This window comes from Calypte anna, chromosome 10 (assembly GCF_003957555.1).
Source record: "Calypte anna isolate BGI_N300 chromosome 10, bCalAnn1_v1.p, whole genome shotgun sequence".
NCBI lineage: Eukaryota > Metazoa > Chordata > Aves > Apodiformes > Trochilidae > Calypte > Calypte anna.
This window is the reverse complement of record NC_044256.1, coordinates 11,748,325-11,768,830: the sequence shown is the minus strand read 5'-3', so window position 1 is coordinate 11,768,830 and position 20,506 is coordinate 11,748,325. Positions and strand designations below refer to the sequence as shown.

The 20,506-nt window shown below is 39.3% G+C and overlaps 1 protein-coding gene across 5 annotated transcripts in view; it reads right to left on the bottom strand.

Moving 5' to 3' along the window:
* Positions 1-20,506, bottom strand: part of PDE8A (phosphodiesterase 8A) — a 151,022-nt gene that overhangs the window by 24,700 nt on the left and 105,816 nt on the right. For all 5 annotated transcript variants that reach the window (XM_030457442.1, XM_030457439.1, XM_030457438.1 and 2 more), the window contains 7 exons: positions 11,661-11,717; positions 7,607-7,797; positions 6,446-6,502; positions 5,102-5,159; positions 3,887-3,975; positions 3,573-3,651; positions 2,193-2,330 (listed from right to left, as the gene is read on the bottom strand). In XM_030457442.1, coding sequence (XP_030313302.1) covers positions 2,193-2,330; positions 3,573-3,651; positions 3,887-3,975; positions 5,102-5,159; positions 6,446-6,502; positions 7,607-7,797; positions 11,661-11,717 — 669 coding nt within the window. The remainder of the gene's footprint in view (positions 1-2,192; positions 2,331-3,572; positions 3,652-3,886; positions 3,976-5,101; positions 5,160-6,445; positions 6,503-7,606; positions 7,798-11,660; positions 11,718-20,506) is intronic.

Here is a 20,506-nt window from a genome sequence, read left to right as displayed (position 1 = left end):
CAAGTATGGATGGGTGAAAATGCCTTTCAATAGCACTGGCTTCTTGCAAATTACAGCCAGCTGTAGTAACAAAAAATGAACTTCCAGAGTTTTTTTTTTTTTGCTAAGAGAAACAACATCTTGACCCAAGAATCCCTATGTACCATGCAATTAGCAATTTTTGTGTGTAATGCCTATGAACTTGTGTTTGGATATCCTGAACTTGCTCACAGTGCTATGTTTATCAGCACAAGAGGGGAAATGCTGCAAGAGTTCATCTTCCTGAATTCCATTTAAAGACTGGAGGCAGATTTTATAGAGCATACATTTTGCTAAAGATCAAAAAATCTTGCTTTGTCTTATTTTTGTTACATTATCATCTTTATTCAAAACAGAAAAGCCAAACCTGTTGGCAGGAGGATATCACAGAAGGAGACACTTTGCTTTTTTGGTACGTTACCACATACAGTAGCTTATTGTAAGGGGAAACAATCTTTTAAATTTAGAATCACAGGCCTGAAAACAAAATACAGACCATGTCAGAATGATCCAGACACAAGTCAGACACCTCTGAAAATGCTGTAATATCTTGACACAAATTATTTCAAAGTAAAGCACCTTCAAAGGGCTACAGTATTTCAAAGGTTGGTCCATGCAGTTGACCTCTACTTGCAAATACTTCCTGTAAGAATTTAATTAGAAATTCATTTCTATATTAATATATTAATGTAAGGCTACATGGTTTACATACTACAAAATGTTCCAAAGGGGTGTGCAAAACCCATGTAAACAGAACATATCCAACTAAACCAGACTAAGCCATTCCAGATAGACAGTTTTAAATAAGAAATATTTCATTGGCCCCAACAGTTGGTAGTCTCAGAGGCAGGAGTCAAATAAGTGCAAGAGATGGATTAAGCATAGTTTTCTATCATTTAGAGACTAAAATGTATTTCCGTTATTAAAGACATTTATCAGCACACTAAAATATTAAACATTTGATCGCTTCATATCTTGAGAATTGATGTTGTGAATTTAAAGCCTGACAAATCTAATATATTTGAATTAAAACTTAATAAATACTCCCTTATAATATCAGCTTTGCATTACATACATTTACTACACTAATTTGGTCATACAACAGAGGTATGAAGCACCATAATCCAAGCTCTTTTCTACTGCTGGGATCTCTTCCAAAAGGCCAACACATGCAGAAAGGAGTGACACACTCTTGTAGAAATGCACATGCAACCTGTACCCAGCTAGGGTGCAGGTTTTGCTGATGAAAGCTTGGATTAGTACCCTGATTTACACAGTATGAACCACCACAACTTTGCATTGGTGTTTCTGCATTGCTGCCTGGATACACAGAGGGCCATGATTCATTTTAATACCTCCCCTATCTGCCAATGATCTGATGCTTCCCCAGACAGTCAGAATGACCAAACCAGCTCCCCTGACTCAGGTCTAAGGATGGGCCATGATGCAATTCCCAAATCTCTTTGTATCAGCTCTATGATCTTCTTCTTATAAGGCACCATATAACATATTCAATGACATCAGAAGCATTTACAGCTCATTGTCAAAATGCAAATGAAAGCTCCTAGATGGACCCTCACATTGTAGCCACAACAGTCCCAAAGGAACATCAAGGAGCTACCAGGCTAATATTAATGTCTCTCTGTAATGACCTCCCTGGAAGGCAGCATGCACTTTCTCAGTGCAAAAATATTTCTAATGGAAATCCATTAACAGCTTCCATGTCATTAGAGAATAAAAGATATTGGCAGCTGATGCTACCTGTCACTCTCAAGTGATACTGTAAATGTATTTTTGGAGGGTTTTGCATTCTCAACTTGCAAATCAGTTTCCATATTTCATGCTGAAATACTTCAACATGGTTCTCTTGCCATGTACATCACATTGGGTAACTTGTGCATCCATTCCACTTCTCTTTGATATTCACACAACTTTTGCTACCTGCAGCCACACTACAGGGAAACACAGCAAGTCACTTATTTTCATAAAACGTGTACCTTTTCCAAGTAAGAAAACAGAAAGAAAACCTTAAAAAAAATAAAGCATTTTTTTACTTCCTACTCTTGTTAGAGTAGGAAAGCTGCAAATATCTGTGAAGCTTCAAGTTACATCATGTCTCATCCCCGGACATGAATAAACGACAATAAGATAAATGATACAATGTCATTACTCACCTTTCCTATCTTTATGCAGGAATTAATAGTATCTAGGAAATCAGCTTTTTTTTCATTTATAGGCACTTCTGTTAATTCCTTTCCTATTAGTTCACCTATTTGATAGCCCATCACTGTTTCAAAAGCAGGATTTACATACTGTGAAATAAAAACAAACAAAATAACATTAAACAGAATACTTAAAGCACAACAGAATATCTTTTTTTTCTGTTTGCTGAACCAAAGGATCTCCGTGCCAGCCCAAAATAAATCACTGTCTGTATAGCTACTGAGAGATGCCTACTTTTTTTTCTCTGTGGAGCAAAACAGAAATGTTGACACTAGAAGGCTTGTGCAGAGTGTGTGCAAAGAGAAGGAAATTTTGGGAATAGTTGAGTATTACATACCCAGTATTTGACAGACAACAAATTCCTGAAAAATGGTCTCTGTCAGATCTCAAACCTACCTCAGTGTTCCTAAAAATCACAAATGAGAATGGTGACATATCAGAGGAATATTTTGTGTTGATAAATTCATCATTTGATTGTGTGTAAGTGCCAACCATCACTATTCCCCTGTCCAGCCAAGCAGGTTGAAAGAACTGGAATCTAACAAAGCAACTTTCTCCCCAGAATGCATGTTGCATTTTTCTGCAGTTCTGTGGGCCTGCAGAAACAAGAGTAGTGCCTACAGCCTACACTTCCATGACCCTCTAGATATCTGAACTACAGACATAGGTGCAGTGAAATGAGGCAACCAGGTGCCATGAATTGCCAGGTAGTGGGCATGAGCTTGTGTTAAGCCCACCTGTGCCTGATTAGGGCAAGCCCCTAATCCCGCTCATGCGCAGTGGGGCCCCCCTAATCAGGCACAGGTGGGCTTAACACAAGCTCATGCCCACTACCTGGCAATTCATGGCACCTGGTTGCCTCATTTCACTACACATAGGTCCCATAATAAGAGCATCTGAATCCAAATGAATCAAACATTATCAGATTTATACAAAAAAAGAAAAAAGTGTACTAACTTTATTCAAACAGAACATGAATTAGATTTGCTTTTCAAGAGCATCAAACGAGCACACAGTATTTTTTGGAAGGAACAAATACAAGCCAGTGGTTACATTCATTCACCATATAAGAGAACTATTATAAAAAATAAAAACAACAGTAAACCCTTATCATTAAGAAACAACAGTCTCTCAAAATCAAGTTGATTTATGCATTATATTTTAAATGGAGAAAATTCTATTCTTCAGATTAATTCACTCCAATCTTTTTAGAACCATTAGGTTAGGTTATCTTCCTATACTATAAGAAAATGTAAATGTAATCATGGATGAAATAAAATAGTCTGTCCATGGAGCAATTTTCTGTACTTGAAAAAAAAACTGGAACAAACCTGTATTACATGGTCTTCACTTGTGATCTCAATGGCTTCTTGACTTTTCTCTAATGCTGTAAATAATGAATTACATGCCCTGGAGGCAAAAACAAAGACATCTGATTATATTTAATCCATCTAATTCTTATTGTTTACAACAAGAAGTTATTGCAACTCCATACTGAATAAAGTTGTATTTTAATGATTTACATATATTTTTCATCTGACATTTTATAATTAACTACAGCACAGTAAAATAATACTCTTTTAAGGATGTGGCTGACTTGCTGTGGTTTTTTTTCATGATGTTGCTTTTGTGTTTGCACAATTACCTTAGCTTGAATTGTGCTCGCACCTCTCCAAATTCCAGCTGAATCAATTCATTGTAACAGGCCATTATATTAGAATTTTCTACATATCTCTGCAAATAAAGGGTTAGAAATATTTCATTAATACACATTTCAGTACTCAGAGATGTGAAGCTTTTTGCTTTTTTTTTTTGCTTTTTTTTTTTAATAAAAAACTACAAAGGAGTAGATATGCCAAAATCAAACATTTTGTTGTGGTTTTTTTTAAAGAACTCATATTTAGCAGGTATGAGCCTTCATATTCAATTTTTGTTCGTGCTAAACTGCTGCAGACATTGATAGTTTGGGAGGGAGGGGATTATCAAAGGTAAACCACCACATCAAGGCTGCTAAACAGAATTTTCTACACTTTGCTATTAGTTCCATCTCTGAGGCTCTGATCCATAAATAATTCAGAATCTGTGTTGGATTACTGTGCCCATTGAAATGATTCTGTACACACAGGGATAGTAATTTTCAGACTCTAGCATTTCTTGTATTAGGACTTTACTCCACATAAACAAATAGGTGTAAGTGGATTGTGATGGGATAGTAAAAAAAAAAAAAAAAAAAAGGTGAGCATGCAACCAAATACTCTGAACCACACTGTAAATCATGCACAATTTTGTTTCATTGTCAACTTAATGCAATGAGGAATCCACTTCAATGACACACTAATAATCATCTTTCCTACTTAACTGGAAGAGTTGCCAAGGAACAGATTCAGTGCAGAGCTTTTCAGGTGCCTCCAAAGAGCAGATAATACCACTTGACACTGTCTGAAGTCTGTTTACAGATGTGAATTGGCATTTGATAGAAGAGATTTCCCACAACATATTCTGTTGTTCATTGCAAGCTGCTCCCTGGCTCTGCTACAGTCACTATTCATTTTTGTTAATGTCAGCTTTTCAAGGAGAGCATCATGTACTTACTCTGAAGTAACTATACAAAGTAGAAAAGTCTCAGCACCAGTTCTTGTATTCCTGAGAACATCCACCTACTTAGTCAGCATTATTCTAATTCTGCTGGTGTGTGGAAGCTCAGAATGGGGATAGATACGAGACTGAGCAGCATGAATAAGATTTGCTGGTTGGATTACTGACAAAAGCAGTCACTGACAGCCAGACTTCTCTGCATAGTTTCTTGTATGACAGTTTTAAAAATCTCAGAGTAACCTAGTGGAATATAAAACATACATACCCTTGTGAAGCCAGCAGAGATCAGGGGCAATATTGATGACTCTTCACGATCAGCGTGCCTTTTAAAGAAGGGTGATAAAGTCTGAGATCATTTCTCTGATCAACTGAGACCCAATTTCACAAGCCACTGATATACCCGTGCCCCAGATGTCATACTGAAGGCTAATATGGCCCAGACCCTTACAGGATCTATGAATAAAACTTAATTTTTGTGGGATTTCCAAACGTTCATCCTGGGTAAAATGTAATGTTCCTTTTTGCATGTAGGGAGACGGTTACTTAAAAAAACCCCTAATGCCTGAAAAATTAATTGCAGGGGGAAAAACCCTTCCGTGCAACTTCCTAACTGGGAGACAAGCCCAGTTTCCAGGCTCTCCTCACTACTGAAAAGGAACTGTTGGGCCAACAGAACCACAGGTGTCTTTCTGATGTACATGAAGCAGCTCAAGAGCTGCTGTTTGCTCTTTCATTCATATTTATTCTCTTTTGTGTTAGCTTGATGAGAGACAATTCTGACTTTAAAAGCAATGGTTACCATACTCAGAAGAATTCCTGATGTAAAAACATTGAAGATGAGATCCACAGTGCAATCCCTTGGAACGTTTTGGGTGTTCTGGTCACCAGAGATGGTGGTGAAAAGGGATTTTTAACAGGAAATTTCAGTGCCTCAGAACTGGTTATCAGACTGTTTTCTGACTAATGGGCATTCCTCAAATTGTACTTTGAGAAATTTTTCTTCCATTTATTTTGTTTCAGATAAAATATATTGTATTTGGTTTATTTTTACATTATTTTATGAAATATAAGCAATGTTTCAGAGGGAGAAGGAAAAAAACATATGCACTGCTGTACTGAGATATCATAATATAGTCTATTTTAAAACTTTTATGGTTAAATGCTACTTTGCACTGATCAAATAATTCTGTATCTTTTTTTTTTTTTTGTAACTTAGCAGATATATTTGTGATGAGATTAATCAGACTGGAAAATAGATCAAGAAGGGTTAAAACTGTAATTTTTTAAAATACCAAAATACAGATCTATGAGGTAGTTCATTAGTTCTGTATGTGATGTGGCAGAGGTTGTTTGAAACATACTTGTAAGCCTGTAGTGATCAGGAGATGGGAAAAAACAAAACCTAAAGTGAGACCTCACTAGTTAAACTAGAAATCAAAAATCAAAGGGTCAAGGGTCAAGGGTCAAGGATGGTGAAAACTCTCTATGGTATAACACATTATCACTAGAACAGTAAGTACTTCCAGCTCAAGTTTTTCAATATAGTATTTATTTTTTCAGTCATAAGATTTACATTTTGCTGATCATATATGAAAATTAAGTCATTTACCTTCGTACTACACCAATAATGACTGTATTTTCTGAGGGTTTTGTTGTTCTGATAGACCTTTAAATAAAAATTAAAAAAAAAAATCAGAAATTATGACTTAACATACTTCACACAGTACTTTCCAAAAAAGTCTATTTTAAGTGGGTTAGCAACAAAAATCAAATCCCAAGCCTTTACTAAGAAAGGAGAGCAAATTTAGCAATGTCTGAGACTCCATGGAAAAAAAAAAAACGCAGAGAACACAGATCAATCTAAAGCTCAACCACTTTCAGTGGGGGAGTAGCACAAATTCTCCCCTCTGAAACTACAGATAATAGACTGCTTGGAAAGACTTGGCCCCACTCATTTAAGCAGCATTTTACTTTATTCTGGGACAGCATGGTAAAAATGTAACAAAGGTTAACAGTGCTGATATCTAGTCTTTGCCTGACCAAGATCTTATCTAATTACTTTAGTTTAGCAAGAAGAACCTCTGTCCCAGTGCACTGAACCCACCACACTCACCCAGGGTACACAATCTGCTGCTGCCACCCCAGTCTCTTACTCAGTCTAGACACATTCCCAAGGGATGTTTCTCTGGAAAGTCACTGAGGCAAGGCACCAGTGCCTGTCAAGGCTCTGGGGAGACTCAAAGGCGAATCCTTTTCCCTTTTTTCCTACTTCAAAACAGTTTGTGAAAGTATTTTTGGAATCAATTTGCAACTTTGCTCTTCGTAACAGATTTTCAAATGTTGTAGGTATGGAAACGTGCACACAAAACGTTGCCTATTTGTATCTGCAGTTACTCAACAGCAAGTGACATTTCACGATATTCAAAACACTAATGAATCTATTCATTAAATTGCTTGGTGCCACACGCAATCTTCGCAGTTAATTTAGTGTGCAAAAAATGAACCAGGTATTTGGAAAAAAAGAACTATTCACTATGTCAAGAGATCTTTACACTGTGGTTCCAAGCCAGAATAAGCTTCAGATATCCTAGCACACAACCAAAAATGCTGCAGCTACCAGATGTAAAGCACTGAGGTAACATTATTTGATGCTGCAACTGGACACCTGTCCAAAAAAATTATCAACATTCAACAGATTTCATAAAAGGGTCATTTAAAACAAACAAAAAAACCCCAAACTGGGGATGTGTTACACTGAAATGGTGCTTACCTGCATAATGCTTCTGCATCAAAGTATCTGGAATGTCTGTGGTCAATAATGATAATGTCATGGTGTTTATCAAGAAAACATTCTAGTGCAGACTCAGGTGTCCTGGCAATATTACATCGAAATCCAGCTTTCTCACATGCCCAACAGAACCCATTACTCTGGTTATCTTCTTTGGCAAACACTAGAAGTACCTGGGTTAGAAACAGGTGATGAATAATTTCAAACGTTATAAATATACAGTAAGTTCTGTGCCTTTTGCTTCTCCTTAGCGTGTTTTTTTAAAGCCATTTCCAAGGCTTAATCCATTGTTTTTAACAGAATTGCTTTCTATAGACTGCTTTTTATTCTTCTGCTTTTCATAGTTATCTGTATACAGAGGGGTTTCAAGTGGATAGAACAGTACCCCAGAGCCTTGAATACCCACAAGGGATGAATAAGTTTGGGAAGTAGGTCTCTCATCATTGCCTATAAAGAGAGCTTAGGCAATCAGTTGAGACCAGATGCTTACCATGTACCAGCATACATAACAGTGTCTACTTTTATTTACTGAAATTGTCTCACATAGAATCATTTTCTTTGGTTTTACTTTTCTTTCCAGGAATCGTATTTCAGGAAAAAACAAAACCTGCAATGGTTCACCTCACATGAATTAGTGTTCAACAGCATTTCAACAGCAGGAGGAAAACCCTGCTTTTCATCTCATCCTAGTTCCCCGAAGTATGGGATACAGCCCACTCTGTGGTGTTTCTGGAAACTACAGACAGGCTCATCAGGATGAGCTCATGCAAGATTGAAATCAGAAGCAGTACATGGAGCACATCTGTAGAGAAATGAGATAAACCAGGTGCCTTGAATTGCCAGTGAGTGGGTGTGAGTCCACCTGTGCCTGATTAGCACAGGCCCCTATTGGGCATGAGCAAGGCCGGGAGGCCAATAAAGGTGGGACACACACCCACAGAGCAGACCCAAGCTCACTCTGGTGCGAGGCATGGAGAGGCCAGCAGCTCGTTGAGCCTCTGGAGCAAGAAAGGCTCTTCCCACTACACTTCTACCCTGGAAGCGCTGTGTGGTGGCTGGAGTCCTGGAAGAGACCAGCAGCTCGTCGAGCTTCAGGAGCAAGAATGGCTCCTCCCGCAACATTTGGTGGAGAATGCGGGCAACATAAAGAAGCGGCAGTGTGAGAAGCTGGCAACAGGAACATTATCCCCGATTTGAAAAAATGCCTGGGCTAACACTCTCCCTGAAAGGTATGACCAGCAAGCTCTTTGGTTTGGAAACCCCTGAACAGAGGGAAGCCAAGATAAGGATTCTCTCTTTGGAAGCCCCTGAGCAGAAGGAAGCCAGGAGGATGGAATCCCATGGTATGGAATCCCACGGAGGAACCAGAAGAAAAAAAAATAATAAATTAATTAAAGTAAAGTATAAAGTATGGAATCCCACGGAGGAACCAGAAACCCATGAGGAACCAGAAATCTCTTTGGAAGCCCCTGAGCAAAGGAAAGCCAAGAGAAGGATTCTTTCTTTGGAAGCCCCTGAGCAGAGGGAAACCAAGAGAAGAGCAGAAACAGGAGGGAGAAGAACAAAAGGTAGAGACTTTGTGAAAAAGTGCCTGGGCTGACATTCGGTTGCCTAAGCTAGGGTTAAAATCCTGTAAGTTATAAGTGTATTTTTGTAAAAAATCCTGTACGTATGTGTAAAAGTCCTGTACTCGGGGCCCCCTCGATGCTCTTAGCTGAGTGTCCTGCGGGGCCCGAAGAAAAATCCTGTATAAGTGTGTTCTGTACTGCCCCTTGGTGCCCCCTCGATGCTCTTAGCTGAGTGTCCCGCGGGGCCCAAAGAAAAATCCTGTGTATAAGTGTAAATGTTTAAGTGTAAATGTTTGTAAAAATCATGTTAAATCGTGTTAAATGTTTGTAAAATGTTTGTATTCTGTAATCAGTGTTAAAAAAAAAAAAAAAAAGGGGGAAATGTAGAGAAATGAGATAAACCAGGTGCCTTGAATTGCCAGTGAGTGGGTGTGAGTCCACCTGTGCCTGATTAGCACAGGCCCCTATTGGGCATGAGCAAGGCCGGGGGGCCAATAAAGGTGGGACACACACCCACAGAGCAGACCCAAGCTCACTCTGGTGCGAGGCATGGAGAGGCCAGCAGCTCGTCGAGCCTCTGGAGCAAGAAAGGCTCTTCCCACTACACTTCTACCCTGGAAGCGCTGTGTGGTGGCTGGAGTCCTGGAAGAGACCAGCAGCTCGTCGAGCTTCAGGAGCAAGAATGGCTCCTCCCGCAACACACATCCCCATGTCACTCCTATGCAAAGCTTGCCATGGGATTTATATCACACAGCAGGATTACCAGGGTTGAAATCCAGAACTGGAAGTCAGATCTATGAACCAGTATTTGCTCCATCCTAACTTCCTGTGTAAGTGCCAATAACATTAATATCTCTGAGCCTTTTTAAAATCAGTACAATGCCTACATACTTAAAGTATGATAAGGCCCAATTCCTTCCAAAAATGTGCTTCACATTCTAGGATTGAATGCAATACAGAAATAAACCAAAGTCTACTAAGGAAGACTCTCACTGATGGGATTATCCCTTGCATCAGGATATTTTGCAGAAGAAAATTTATGCCTGAAAGAATACACAGAATGGCAGACTATAGATCAACCTTAGTGTTGATTTTGTGGATGACTCGGTATATGCAGCCTTTTGGGGAAGATGGATAACTAAATCAGCATTTGGTCTATCGTCCCAAGGCACCAATCTGTCAGTAATTTAATCAAACCACAGTTAGATATATGCTTTGGTCAGGCAATAGTGTAGAGCATGTGTAACTTGCAACACATCCCACTCCCATTTATCTTCTGGCTGATTTTAGGAATTCCAGTGCTGGTTACACTTCTGATCAGGCTACCAGTAAATCTTAACATTTCCACGTAGTGCATATTTTTGTAAGAATGAAGGACTTTGTACTCATTTAGTTCAGATTCCTTTTATAGCAACCTGCAAAACTGCTTGCAAAACCATGACACAGTCTGGGCTATATTTAGTGAAGTTAATTTATAACACTCTTAAAACTGGAAGAAAAGTTTTCAGCAATAGCACAGAAAGTCAGCAGGTCCAAGTTGTATGACTGATTCTGGCACATACGTGGTGTTGCCTAATTTCTCCTCATACTTGCCAGCTATATTACCAGGATAAACTGGTAGACTTTTAGATTGGCCCATGACTGGACAAAAGCAATACAATTATTTGTAGCAATAAAGGAGGCAGAAATGCTTGAGAAATTCTTTTGATTTATATTTGTGGAACAGCTGGATGAGTGTGTGCTAAGATGTGATGTTTGATGATAATACTGTTTTGACAATAGCTCAAGAAGATGTTGAACTGCAGGTCTTGATGACAGGCATCTTCAAATTACCAGTTCTAAATTACTTTCACTCTGAACTTTTGTAATTACTGACTAAGGAACATCTTAGATCACTAAGGGCTCAGAATGCCTTGGGATACAGAAGAATTTTCAGAGGCAATCCAGAAAAAAAAAAAAGAAAAGGTGGGGGTTGCAACTGACATACAACCTTTATTAATGAAGAGATGATGGAGGATAAATTAATCACAGTCAACAATGAATAACAAAAAGACATACTTTGCCAAACCTACTTCATATCTTTTGTGATTATATTGGAAATTTGTTTGATGCTAGTAATAATGCTGGTATAACAGACCTTGACAGGACATATGATGAGCTTTTGATTAAGAATTGACTATCAATAAAGGCTAAACAAGGCACTCACTAAATTGCTTACAAACTAACAGATAGAAGAAAGAACTCCAGATAGCACTGTTTATATAAGCTGAGACACATTTGGAGAAAAGAGGCAACATTTTTAGGATATAACATAGAATGTTGTGATAAAATTCTGTTAGGTGCACATCATCACTTGACCAAAAACGCTCTGTGAAGATCTCTATACCCCCAAAAAATCCAGTCATAAATTTTAATCTAATTTTAGTGATGCTTTAGAATGTAAGACTCAGTTTGAAATGTTGTATTACCTGAAGTTGATCTTGATGAAGTCTCATAGGCCCAAACTGCACATCTGTTACTGATGCCTAGAAGAAGTAAGAAGAGGGCTTATTAATACATATACACCCAGGGAAGAAGTAGCTGTTCAAGAAGACATTTCTTATTTACCACTGCCTCATGGACATACTGCTATCATTATGAGGCTGCTTCTTCATGAGGCCCTTGCTCTGCTTTGGTAAATTTCTTTGCTAAACTGCATTAACATGGTAAGAAATCAACAAGCTATTCTCCAAGTCAATTTGTTACTGTCGTTTTAAATCTAAAGTAACAGATTAGTCACGAAAGTTTGCTAGACAGAGTGCTATTTTTCTGCACCTTCTTTTTATGCATCTCAGATGTTCTGCAAAACATGGGAGTGTTTAAAAATGGCTTTTTTTTAAATCCAAAAAAGCATTAAATCTCCAAGGGAAAAGCAAAAAATTACTTTGTTCTTCGCATTTCACATATAACAGGTGCCCAAGAATGCTACAAAAACATTATTTTCATTGCTGTAAGGGTATTTTGCTGCATTTCCTCCTTTCCTTCCCTCCCAGTCCCTCCAGGGAAGGTTTCAGAATTCAGATATTTGTATTGATGATGCATCTACTCAGTGTGCAAATTTGCTTTGAAAAACCCTGCAAAAATGCTGTCCTGTGTCATGCTTTCTGCACACCAGTGATTCCCATATTAGATTCTCTTTGAGTAACACAGGCAACCAGTTCAGCTTACAATGCACAAACTGAGCTGGGATCCTTCCTTCTCATGAGTCCCTTCAAGCAAAGGAGGTCAGTGACCAGAAGGGCTGTTTATCACAACTGCTTCTCTTTGATACAATAAATCATTAATCAATATGGGACAAACTGTGTGAAATAATTAAACACATAAATCCAGAGAGAGACTCTAACAGGATTACACAGGTTAGGTTCTTTAGGAATTCCCACAAGAAAAGTATCTGCACCTTTTGTGCTTAAATATTGTTCACCTCCTGGTCTCAGACATGAAAACTGAAAAGCAGCAAATACAATGCTCCCAGTTCACAATGGGAAACAGAGTGCAACCAATGGTCCTTAGAGTTACACAGACTCTTCAAAGGTAACTGGAGTAAAAAAGCAGAAGGAAATTATTTTTGGCAGTGCAGTAAATGGAACACATCTCCAGATTCATGTGTACAAAGAAAAAAATCTTTTGAGCACAACAGTGGCATTCTTACATTGCTGCTTTTCAAAGTAAAACCACACTTGAAGATCAGATTTATTGCTTTGCAGCCTAGATTTTTTCTAGTAAGTAATTTTAAAGAGTCATCAGCACGTCTCACAGAAAAATCTTTTACAATTGCATGCTCCATTCTTTCTATGATCCTACTGCTCCACTGCTCAGCCCTCAGAGCTTCTCATATGAGATTTTATTTATTTATCAACTTGGAAATCATCACTGCAACACTAAATAAGAAAGAGACATGAAGCAAGGAAAAATGGCAACACAGAAACTGCAAAAACAAGCCAGGAACACTTAGTGTTCGACTGTGCTAAGAAGGCCTCTAAAAGTTGAAGTTAAAATGACATGGAGGGGGTTCAGATTTAATCTCAGTCATTTTGGTCAGATTGGTTTAATTTAAATACTCTTAAATCAATTTTTCTAATTTTGAGACCAAAATCTTTTGAGCCGGAAAAAAATAAGCTGGTTTATTCCTCCTTGTGGCCCATCATCCAATTATTCCAAATTTACACTAGAAAATAGCAAATACTCTTGCTGATAATGCACGTGGCAAGAGGGAATCCAGCTCTTTGCACCCATGTTACTGGTTTTGCAGCACTGCCAGTAGTAACTATTTGTCCTGAATCAGTAAGATCAACAGAAATGCCTGGAGGACACAGAGGTAAAATATCTATTGAGTAAGAGATGCTTTTTTTTTTTTTTACAGTCACTTCTCTGACCATAACCACACTTCAAATTAAATTTTCATTTGAAACATTTGTTTTGTATGCTCTAGCTGCAAGTATAAAGCAGCAAGTGTTTCCAGCTTCACCAGGAGATGGGCAGGAGCTATGAGGTTCAGCCCCAGGGCTGAGCTTCACTGGGCTTTGGGGGGATGTAAATCCCAGCTATCAGGTCAGCATACCCTTGGGCTATCAGTCCCAATCCAGGGGGGATATTATCAAATGAGACAAACCCAGAATGCCAGGTATTGCTTTTCAGATACTTCTTTTAAAAAGGTTGTGAATAAATAGTCACCACAGTATTTAAAGGGCTGAGCCTGAAAAACACTCTTCTGTCAAAACCTGTGGCCATTTCTGCACTGAAAACACCTGATAATGGATCTTTTAAGCTTAAATTACAAGCACTGCCCAAATGAGAAACTGTCTTGATACATGTTAATTTGCAGTCCTGAATAGAAGCAAAACTTTGGTCTGCATCTCAGCTGGAAAACTCTGGTGAGCTCCAGTTAATTCTTAATCCTGTTGAAATCTGTTTAAATAACTTGATTAATCATTTGAACTTTTCATGTGCTGCTGGCAGCTCTGAGAAGTAACATGCTGATTAAGTACTGTGTCAAAAATCAAGGCTTCAGCAGGGATTAGAAAAAACTTTCAATTCTTGGTGAAGTAAATGAGCTTTAAAAATACTTATAACCCTGCAAAACCAAACACAACCAAAGCTCACATGTACAGTAACTGCAAACACATCTTTGTTCACTCACACCTTTTATCTTCAAGATTTTTTCTTACTTGAAAAACAAAAAACCCAGATTACATTTTCAGATTGACAAACAATATTAATGCATGTGAGAGCCTTCCAGGCAGGCACAGCTTGTAAGAAAGAGGAGATAGAGAAGTTAAACTAGTTGTAGGTTCCTGGAACTGATCTTGAGCTGAGTTCCTTGTCAAAGAGTCGCTGCTGGAAGCCTCTAAGTGCAGGGTGACTGTGGCAGGACCTGTTCTGAGCACTCTGACTATGAATTCCAGTCTCCTGAAAATTCTTCCTTGTCTAAACAACCTTAGAGGACAGCCTACAACCTGAAGCTAGGGACCGAACCAAAGAGATGGTAGGAAGGGGTTCTGCTGGAGATTTCTTTCAGCATCGCCTCCTTTCGCTGCAGCCCCATACTTAGAGCATCCCAAGCGTTCGGGCTGGCGCCAGGACTCTCGGTCTCAAATATATCTAAATTCTAGAATAGTTTGCAACAGTAACTAATTCCCAGGCTTTTGAAAATGCAAACCTTTTTGGTTCATCTGCGCTACTGCAACTTCCACAATAGCTGTGGCTTAGCTCCCCTCGGTCTGGGGAGTGAGATGCCTGTAATAGCAGGCTGCAGGGCAGCAACTACTACTTAGCTTTAATTGCAGACAGCAGCTCAGTTACTGCAGCAGCGTTTACACCCTCTGCTTAGAGACACAGCAGATAATCAACTCCAGGCTACTTTAAATGCTTACACACGGCAACTGCAGCCATTTTACATGCTCTGACCAGCTGAACTGCTGCACTTATTTTTCCCAAAGTGTGCCTTTTTTTATTTGGACACTGTATTTTCTGTCCTGCTGGCCTGGCCCTGATGCAAAGTGAGACCCAGCCCCAGGCAATGGTATTGCTGCTGTGGATGGGGAGGTCCTCTCCTGGCTGCTGTGTGTCTGCAGCTCTGCACTGGCCAGACGTTACCTGCATGTTGTAGCAGCTAAGCAAACACTGACATTGCTGATATATTTCTATCTGCATGGTTCCAATTTCCAGAGAAAAGTGAATGTTTGGTAAATAAAAACAACTGAAATAAGTTTTGAAAAGACAAACCCAAACAACTGTGACCAATCTGATTAAAGTCCAACAAACTCAATGTTGACCTGCTATAACCCGGTAAAGTACTTCTGTGATTCTTTCTTCACATGTTATCTGAACAGAATCTACGGGAATGGTCTGTTCATGGTTGCTTAATTCTGTTGTTTGTTTTGTTGTGGTTTTTTTCAATACCTACAGTTATAAAAACTTCAAATGAACTTGATCAGTGAATAGGTGGAAAAGAGATAAGGAAATAAAGGGAAATAGAAAAAAAAGGAAATAAAAGGAAAAAAGGTTAGAGAGAAAGCTGGCTTGATCCACAAGCTCCCTATGGGGATAAACCGCCTGGTTGGCATGTGGGACACATCAAAGCAGCCCACAGGTCTCCTATTTGCTAGAGGTCTCATATCTTGGCTTTCTCCAAAATGCCTCTCTTCCCATTAGCAATTGGAGAGGAGAGCAAACCTAAAAGGGCAGAGTCAGCCCCCAGAAAATCCTCTGGCTATTAACTCCCATGCAACACTCCTGCTATGGAGGGGCAAACACATTCCTTCTGGTGGCTGATTTTCTTAAGTCGCTCCTTTTATGAAGCTTTTGTGGGATGTTTTAAAGCAAAAGGTAATCCTTGTCAGAACTGGAACCATGAGCTGCTGGAGCACTACCCTTTACACAAGATGGGCTGGCCAGGGAGCTGCTGGCATCCTGGAGAGCAGGAATGCTCCCCTGAAATCTTCCTTCACAATCCACATCTGCACCATCACTTCCTTCCTGCCACAGATGGGGCTGTGCAGATGACAGTGATGACTTTTTGTCTGGGCATGTGATCTCCATGCACAGCCCCAGCCTCCTGCTAGCACCCCTCCCTAAAGGGCAGCTGGAAGCATTTCTGCTCCTGCTGCTCTTCTCACCTTTTCCAGGTTAGAATTTGCAGGAAGAGACATGACAGTGTATTTTTCCTGCAACTGACTTGAACAAAGAAGTCACAAGCTTTAGCTGAATGGATTGCAGATGGAAACTGCTGCTCTATCACTAACATCTGGGTTTGGAAAGCAAACAATGACAAGAGAACTTCTCTTAGTGTTTAACACTAAGTAACTGCCTCTTCAAATAAAGACTTCAGCCTCAAGGCCCTCAGTCATTAAAATATATGACACAGAAAACTACCATTATTTTTCAGAATCACAGAATCAGCCAGGTTGGAAAGGACCTCTGAGATCATCAAGTCCAACCCTTGATCCACTGCCACTGTGGTTACCAGACCATGGCACTGAATGCCCCATCCAGTCTCTTCTTAAAACCCCTCTGAGATGGAGAATCCAAATTATCAGAATCCATTATTAGACATAAGACTTTATCTCTGGTCCTCATGGACTACAGGCAGTAAAATTAACCATTTTACTCAAATTAGTATTTTAACACATCACGAAAAATATGTCTCATCTAATTTTAAAATACATACTTTAAGTTTTTTACATACCCTGGGTATATGACAAATCAGCACGAGTTGACTCATTACAGTAAGATTTTACAGTTTTGATCAGCAAGATACATTAGAAACTTTAGGACTGTTAACAAAAACTGAATTTTGATAATTCTGAGAAAAACTAAGGGATTAATTTTATAAAGGAAAAAATACCCATTTTCTTAACCTATTGTTAAGCACAGATTTATCAACCCAGGAAATGGAAGCTCAAAAAACCTCACAGATTTATACTATACCTTAAACTTTTAATTGGTTTGGAATCTGATTAACTGATTAATGGCAGAAATTCAAAATCTACATGATGATACACTTTCTCAGAAACCTCAGCCAAATCCTTTGATTTCATAGCTGAAAGGCAGGATAAAACCCATTTGCTATAAACTGCCATGACAAAGTCCAGGATCCAGTCTAGGGAGGTCATACCACTGTTTCTACCAGAACATCATGGGGCTTTTTGACTAGGTGTGAGCAAGAAAGTCTCTTTGTTCAGGATCAGCTACAGCATTTCACTCTTCACACATAACAATCTGTAACAATTACCATCATTCTATGAAATACATTAATACTAATCCAATCCATGGTCATTTACTTATTTTTTCCTCAGTGAAAATCGACCTAGGCTGAGATTTTAAGACTTTGCTTCCGATTTTCTATGCAACTTCTGCTAAACACTTGGTATCACTCCTTAAAAGCCTTGACAGCACTGTCGTGTTGCTAACTTAATGCTGGTGCAAGTTACAAACAGTGCTGGCTGAGCAGATCTTCCTAAATCACAACGCATAGCATAGAATGAATTTTACAGCCCCTGGGCTGAATTCTGACCTGGTTTGCAACTGTGAAAATTCTGAATTCAAGAACAAAGGTAATCCCAGCTCTCAGAGAGCCTGAGACATACACATTCAAGTTTATTCTTTGCTGAAATACAAAGATAAGAATTCTGAAAGGCAACTAAAATTTATCAAAACTGTTGTTCATCCAAGATGAAAAGCTGCTTAGTCCAGCCCTTAGTATTTTTTCCTATTTCTGTTTCATAAAAGATGTAGGCAAATGTTACAGACTAATTAATTTACATGATAAAGCACCCTAACTCAGTGCAATTTGCTTTGACAAAATCTATCACATTAACCCAAAGTGGTTCCCACTAATTCATCTCTGTCAAGAAGCCCATATAGATGAAGATCTTTATTTCAAGGTCCAAAGATCACCTGAGTTTCTGCTATAGTATGTTTTTCCTTTTCTCTATTTTCTGTTCTAAATGGATCCCTAGAAGAATTACCTGTGATGCTGTTAAAGCAGTGATGGGGTAACACTCTTCTGTTTTTTTAAAACATTTTTTAAGTCTTCCTACCAGTTGTGAACCAGTTTGACACAAATTAGCCCTTATGAGCCAAAGTCTGACATCTGATTCACATCATTAGCAACCCAAAATTTGGACAGCTTGTGGTTTTTGTGAGAAGTAAAGCTTTATTGAGCATAATGAGTTGCCAGAGCTCTGGGGTCAGGCTGCTGGCCCTGTCAGCCCTGAGACCCACTCATTCCTCAGTTCCATTTGCCTGTCCCACTCTGAAAATCCAGCTTCTCTTAAACTGCTCAGTCTGGAGGCAAGTTTCAGGTGAACCCAGGTCCTGAGGAACCTCTCCCAAAGGTACCCACACCCAGGAGGCCTGGGGCTGCTTCCCTGCTTGAGCGCTGTGCCCATGGCAGTGCCACCAGGGCTCCCCCAGACCCCAGGAGAACCCTGATGGATTTTGGCTGCATTTTCAGCTTGCCACACATGCCAACCATTATTATATATATATGTTTGTTTGTGTCCTGGGACTAATTCCCCACTGCGTTTCCTCAGCATTATTCCACTGCAATACGTGAAGCTAAATTAGAACAAGGCTGGAGTAACATAGTTGTGAAATCAGACTTGCTGCCTTCTAGCACACTTCAGACATGACTGAGAACTCCCATTTTGTACTGCTTATAACATCTCCCCTGATTTGTTGCAGGCAACTTCGGTTATCAAGTTGCAAGCACATCACAAGCAAATGTAAATCATCCCGTTTCGTTGGGAATAATTAATAATGCTGTCCCAAAATGGCTTCTATTATTATTTGCAATGCAGTAAGGCCTGCGTAGCCTGTGGCCCAAACAAGTGGCCCACAGTGGTATCCTGGCAGCCAGGCAGTCAGCAGTCCTTGCCTTTGTCTGAGGTCAGAACTCCTCCAAAGAAAGTACTAACAATTTGGGGTCAGGTTGCCTGGCTTCCCAGCCTGCTGACAGCAGCAGACACTGGTAATGCTGGGACCATTTGATAATAGCTGAGACTTGATAATACCTAAAACCAGAGAGAGTTTCTGGTATTTCAAACACAACTTGCATTAGAACTCGGTAACCACAATGTAATCCTAAATTTGTAAGGTAAGCAGATACAACCCCAGTAAAGTAACTATGCAAACATCATGACATGATACCACAAAAGTACTCATTCTCAATGAACTGCACACCAAAAAGGGACAGAATAAATCACAGACAACTCAGGCATAGAAAGCCATCTACTCAGTAACCCACACTGCCTTTTTCTGTCCAAAGTGAACAAGGTTGATTGGAAGCCAGTTCTCACATCAAAAGCTATTCAAGTCTATCAAGTTGCAGCATCTACCCGATCTAGAGGTCCCTCACAGACCTACATGCTATGCACAAGTACATGGAGTTTGAAATTTCATCTATTCATCTGTTTAAGAGAGAAAAAAAATGTGAATTATATGCTCCACAACAACCTTAGAGATATGAATACCCCATAAGTGCCCCATGGTCATCATTCTGCCAAATACTTTTACAACCAACCAGCACTGAATTTAAAAATGCTCTAGGCCTTCACCATCTTAAGATGAGGAGGCTTGCTGGGATCTTCATTAAAGTCCCCACTTTCTGACTGAATTTTTTCAAGAACTTGTCCATTCAGGCCACATACACACAGATCTTTGGAAGCTGTGAGCTCTTTCCACATCGTTACCCCTGGGCTGCTCACTGAACTATAGCCAAATATTTCTGTGTGGTGAGGGCATGCTGTAAAGCATTTGTAGTTATATCCTGCACTAAGAGAAAAACAACAGCTTAAATGATATGGCTTGTACTTTAGAAGAATTTTTTAAACCCTATAATAATGGTTTTCTATACATAGGTTGCAGAAATGGATGCCTTTATCAATGCAAAAAAAAAAAGAAGAAAAAACAGTACGACCATTTTCAGCTGTACAAAGTCAAAGGGGTTTAAATGTTTACCTTTTGGAGAGTCTAGCTTAAGGGTAACAGGAACAGAATGCACAACATGCAGAAACTGAATTGCTTCGGATGAAAAAAAAGATGTCATCTTTAAGGCACTAGCACCTAATTCCATGTTTTATTTATTTTTGACAAAATTCAAGGGTCACCTGGAATACCCTGCACTTCAGAGCAAATGTTCTCCAAGGTCAGGCATCCTTAATATTCTGGAGTCACTTGCAAATAAGGGTTGTGATTGCCTTTGTGAGACATTACCTTGAGGGAAGCTGAATAGCACATATGTGTGGATACTAAACCTCTCTGAGTTTCAGCATCT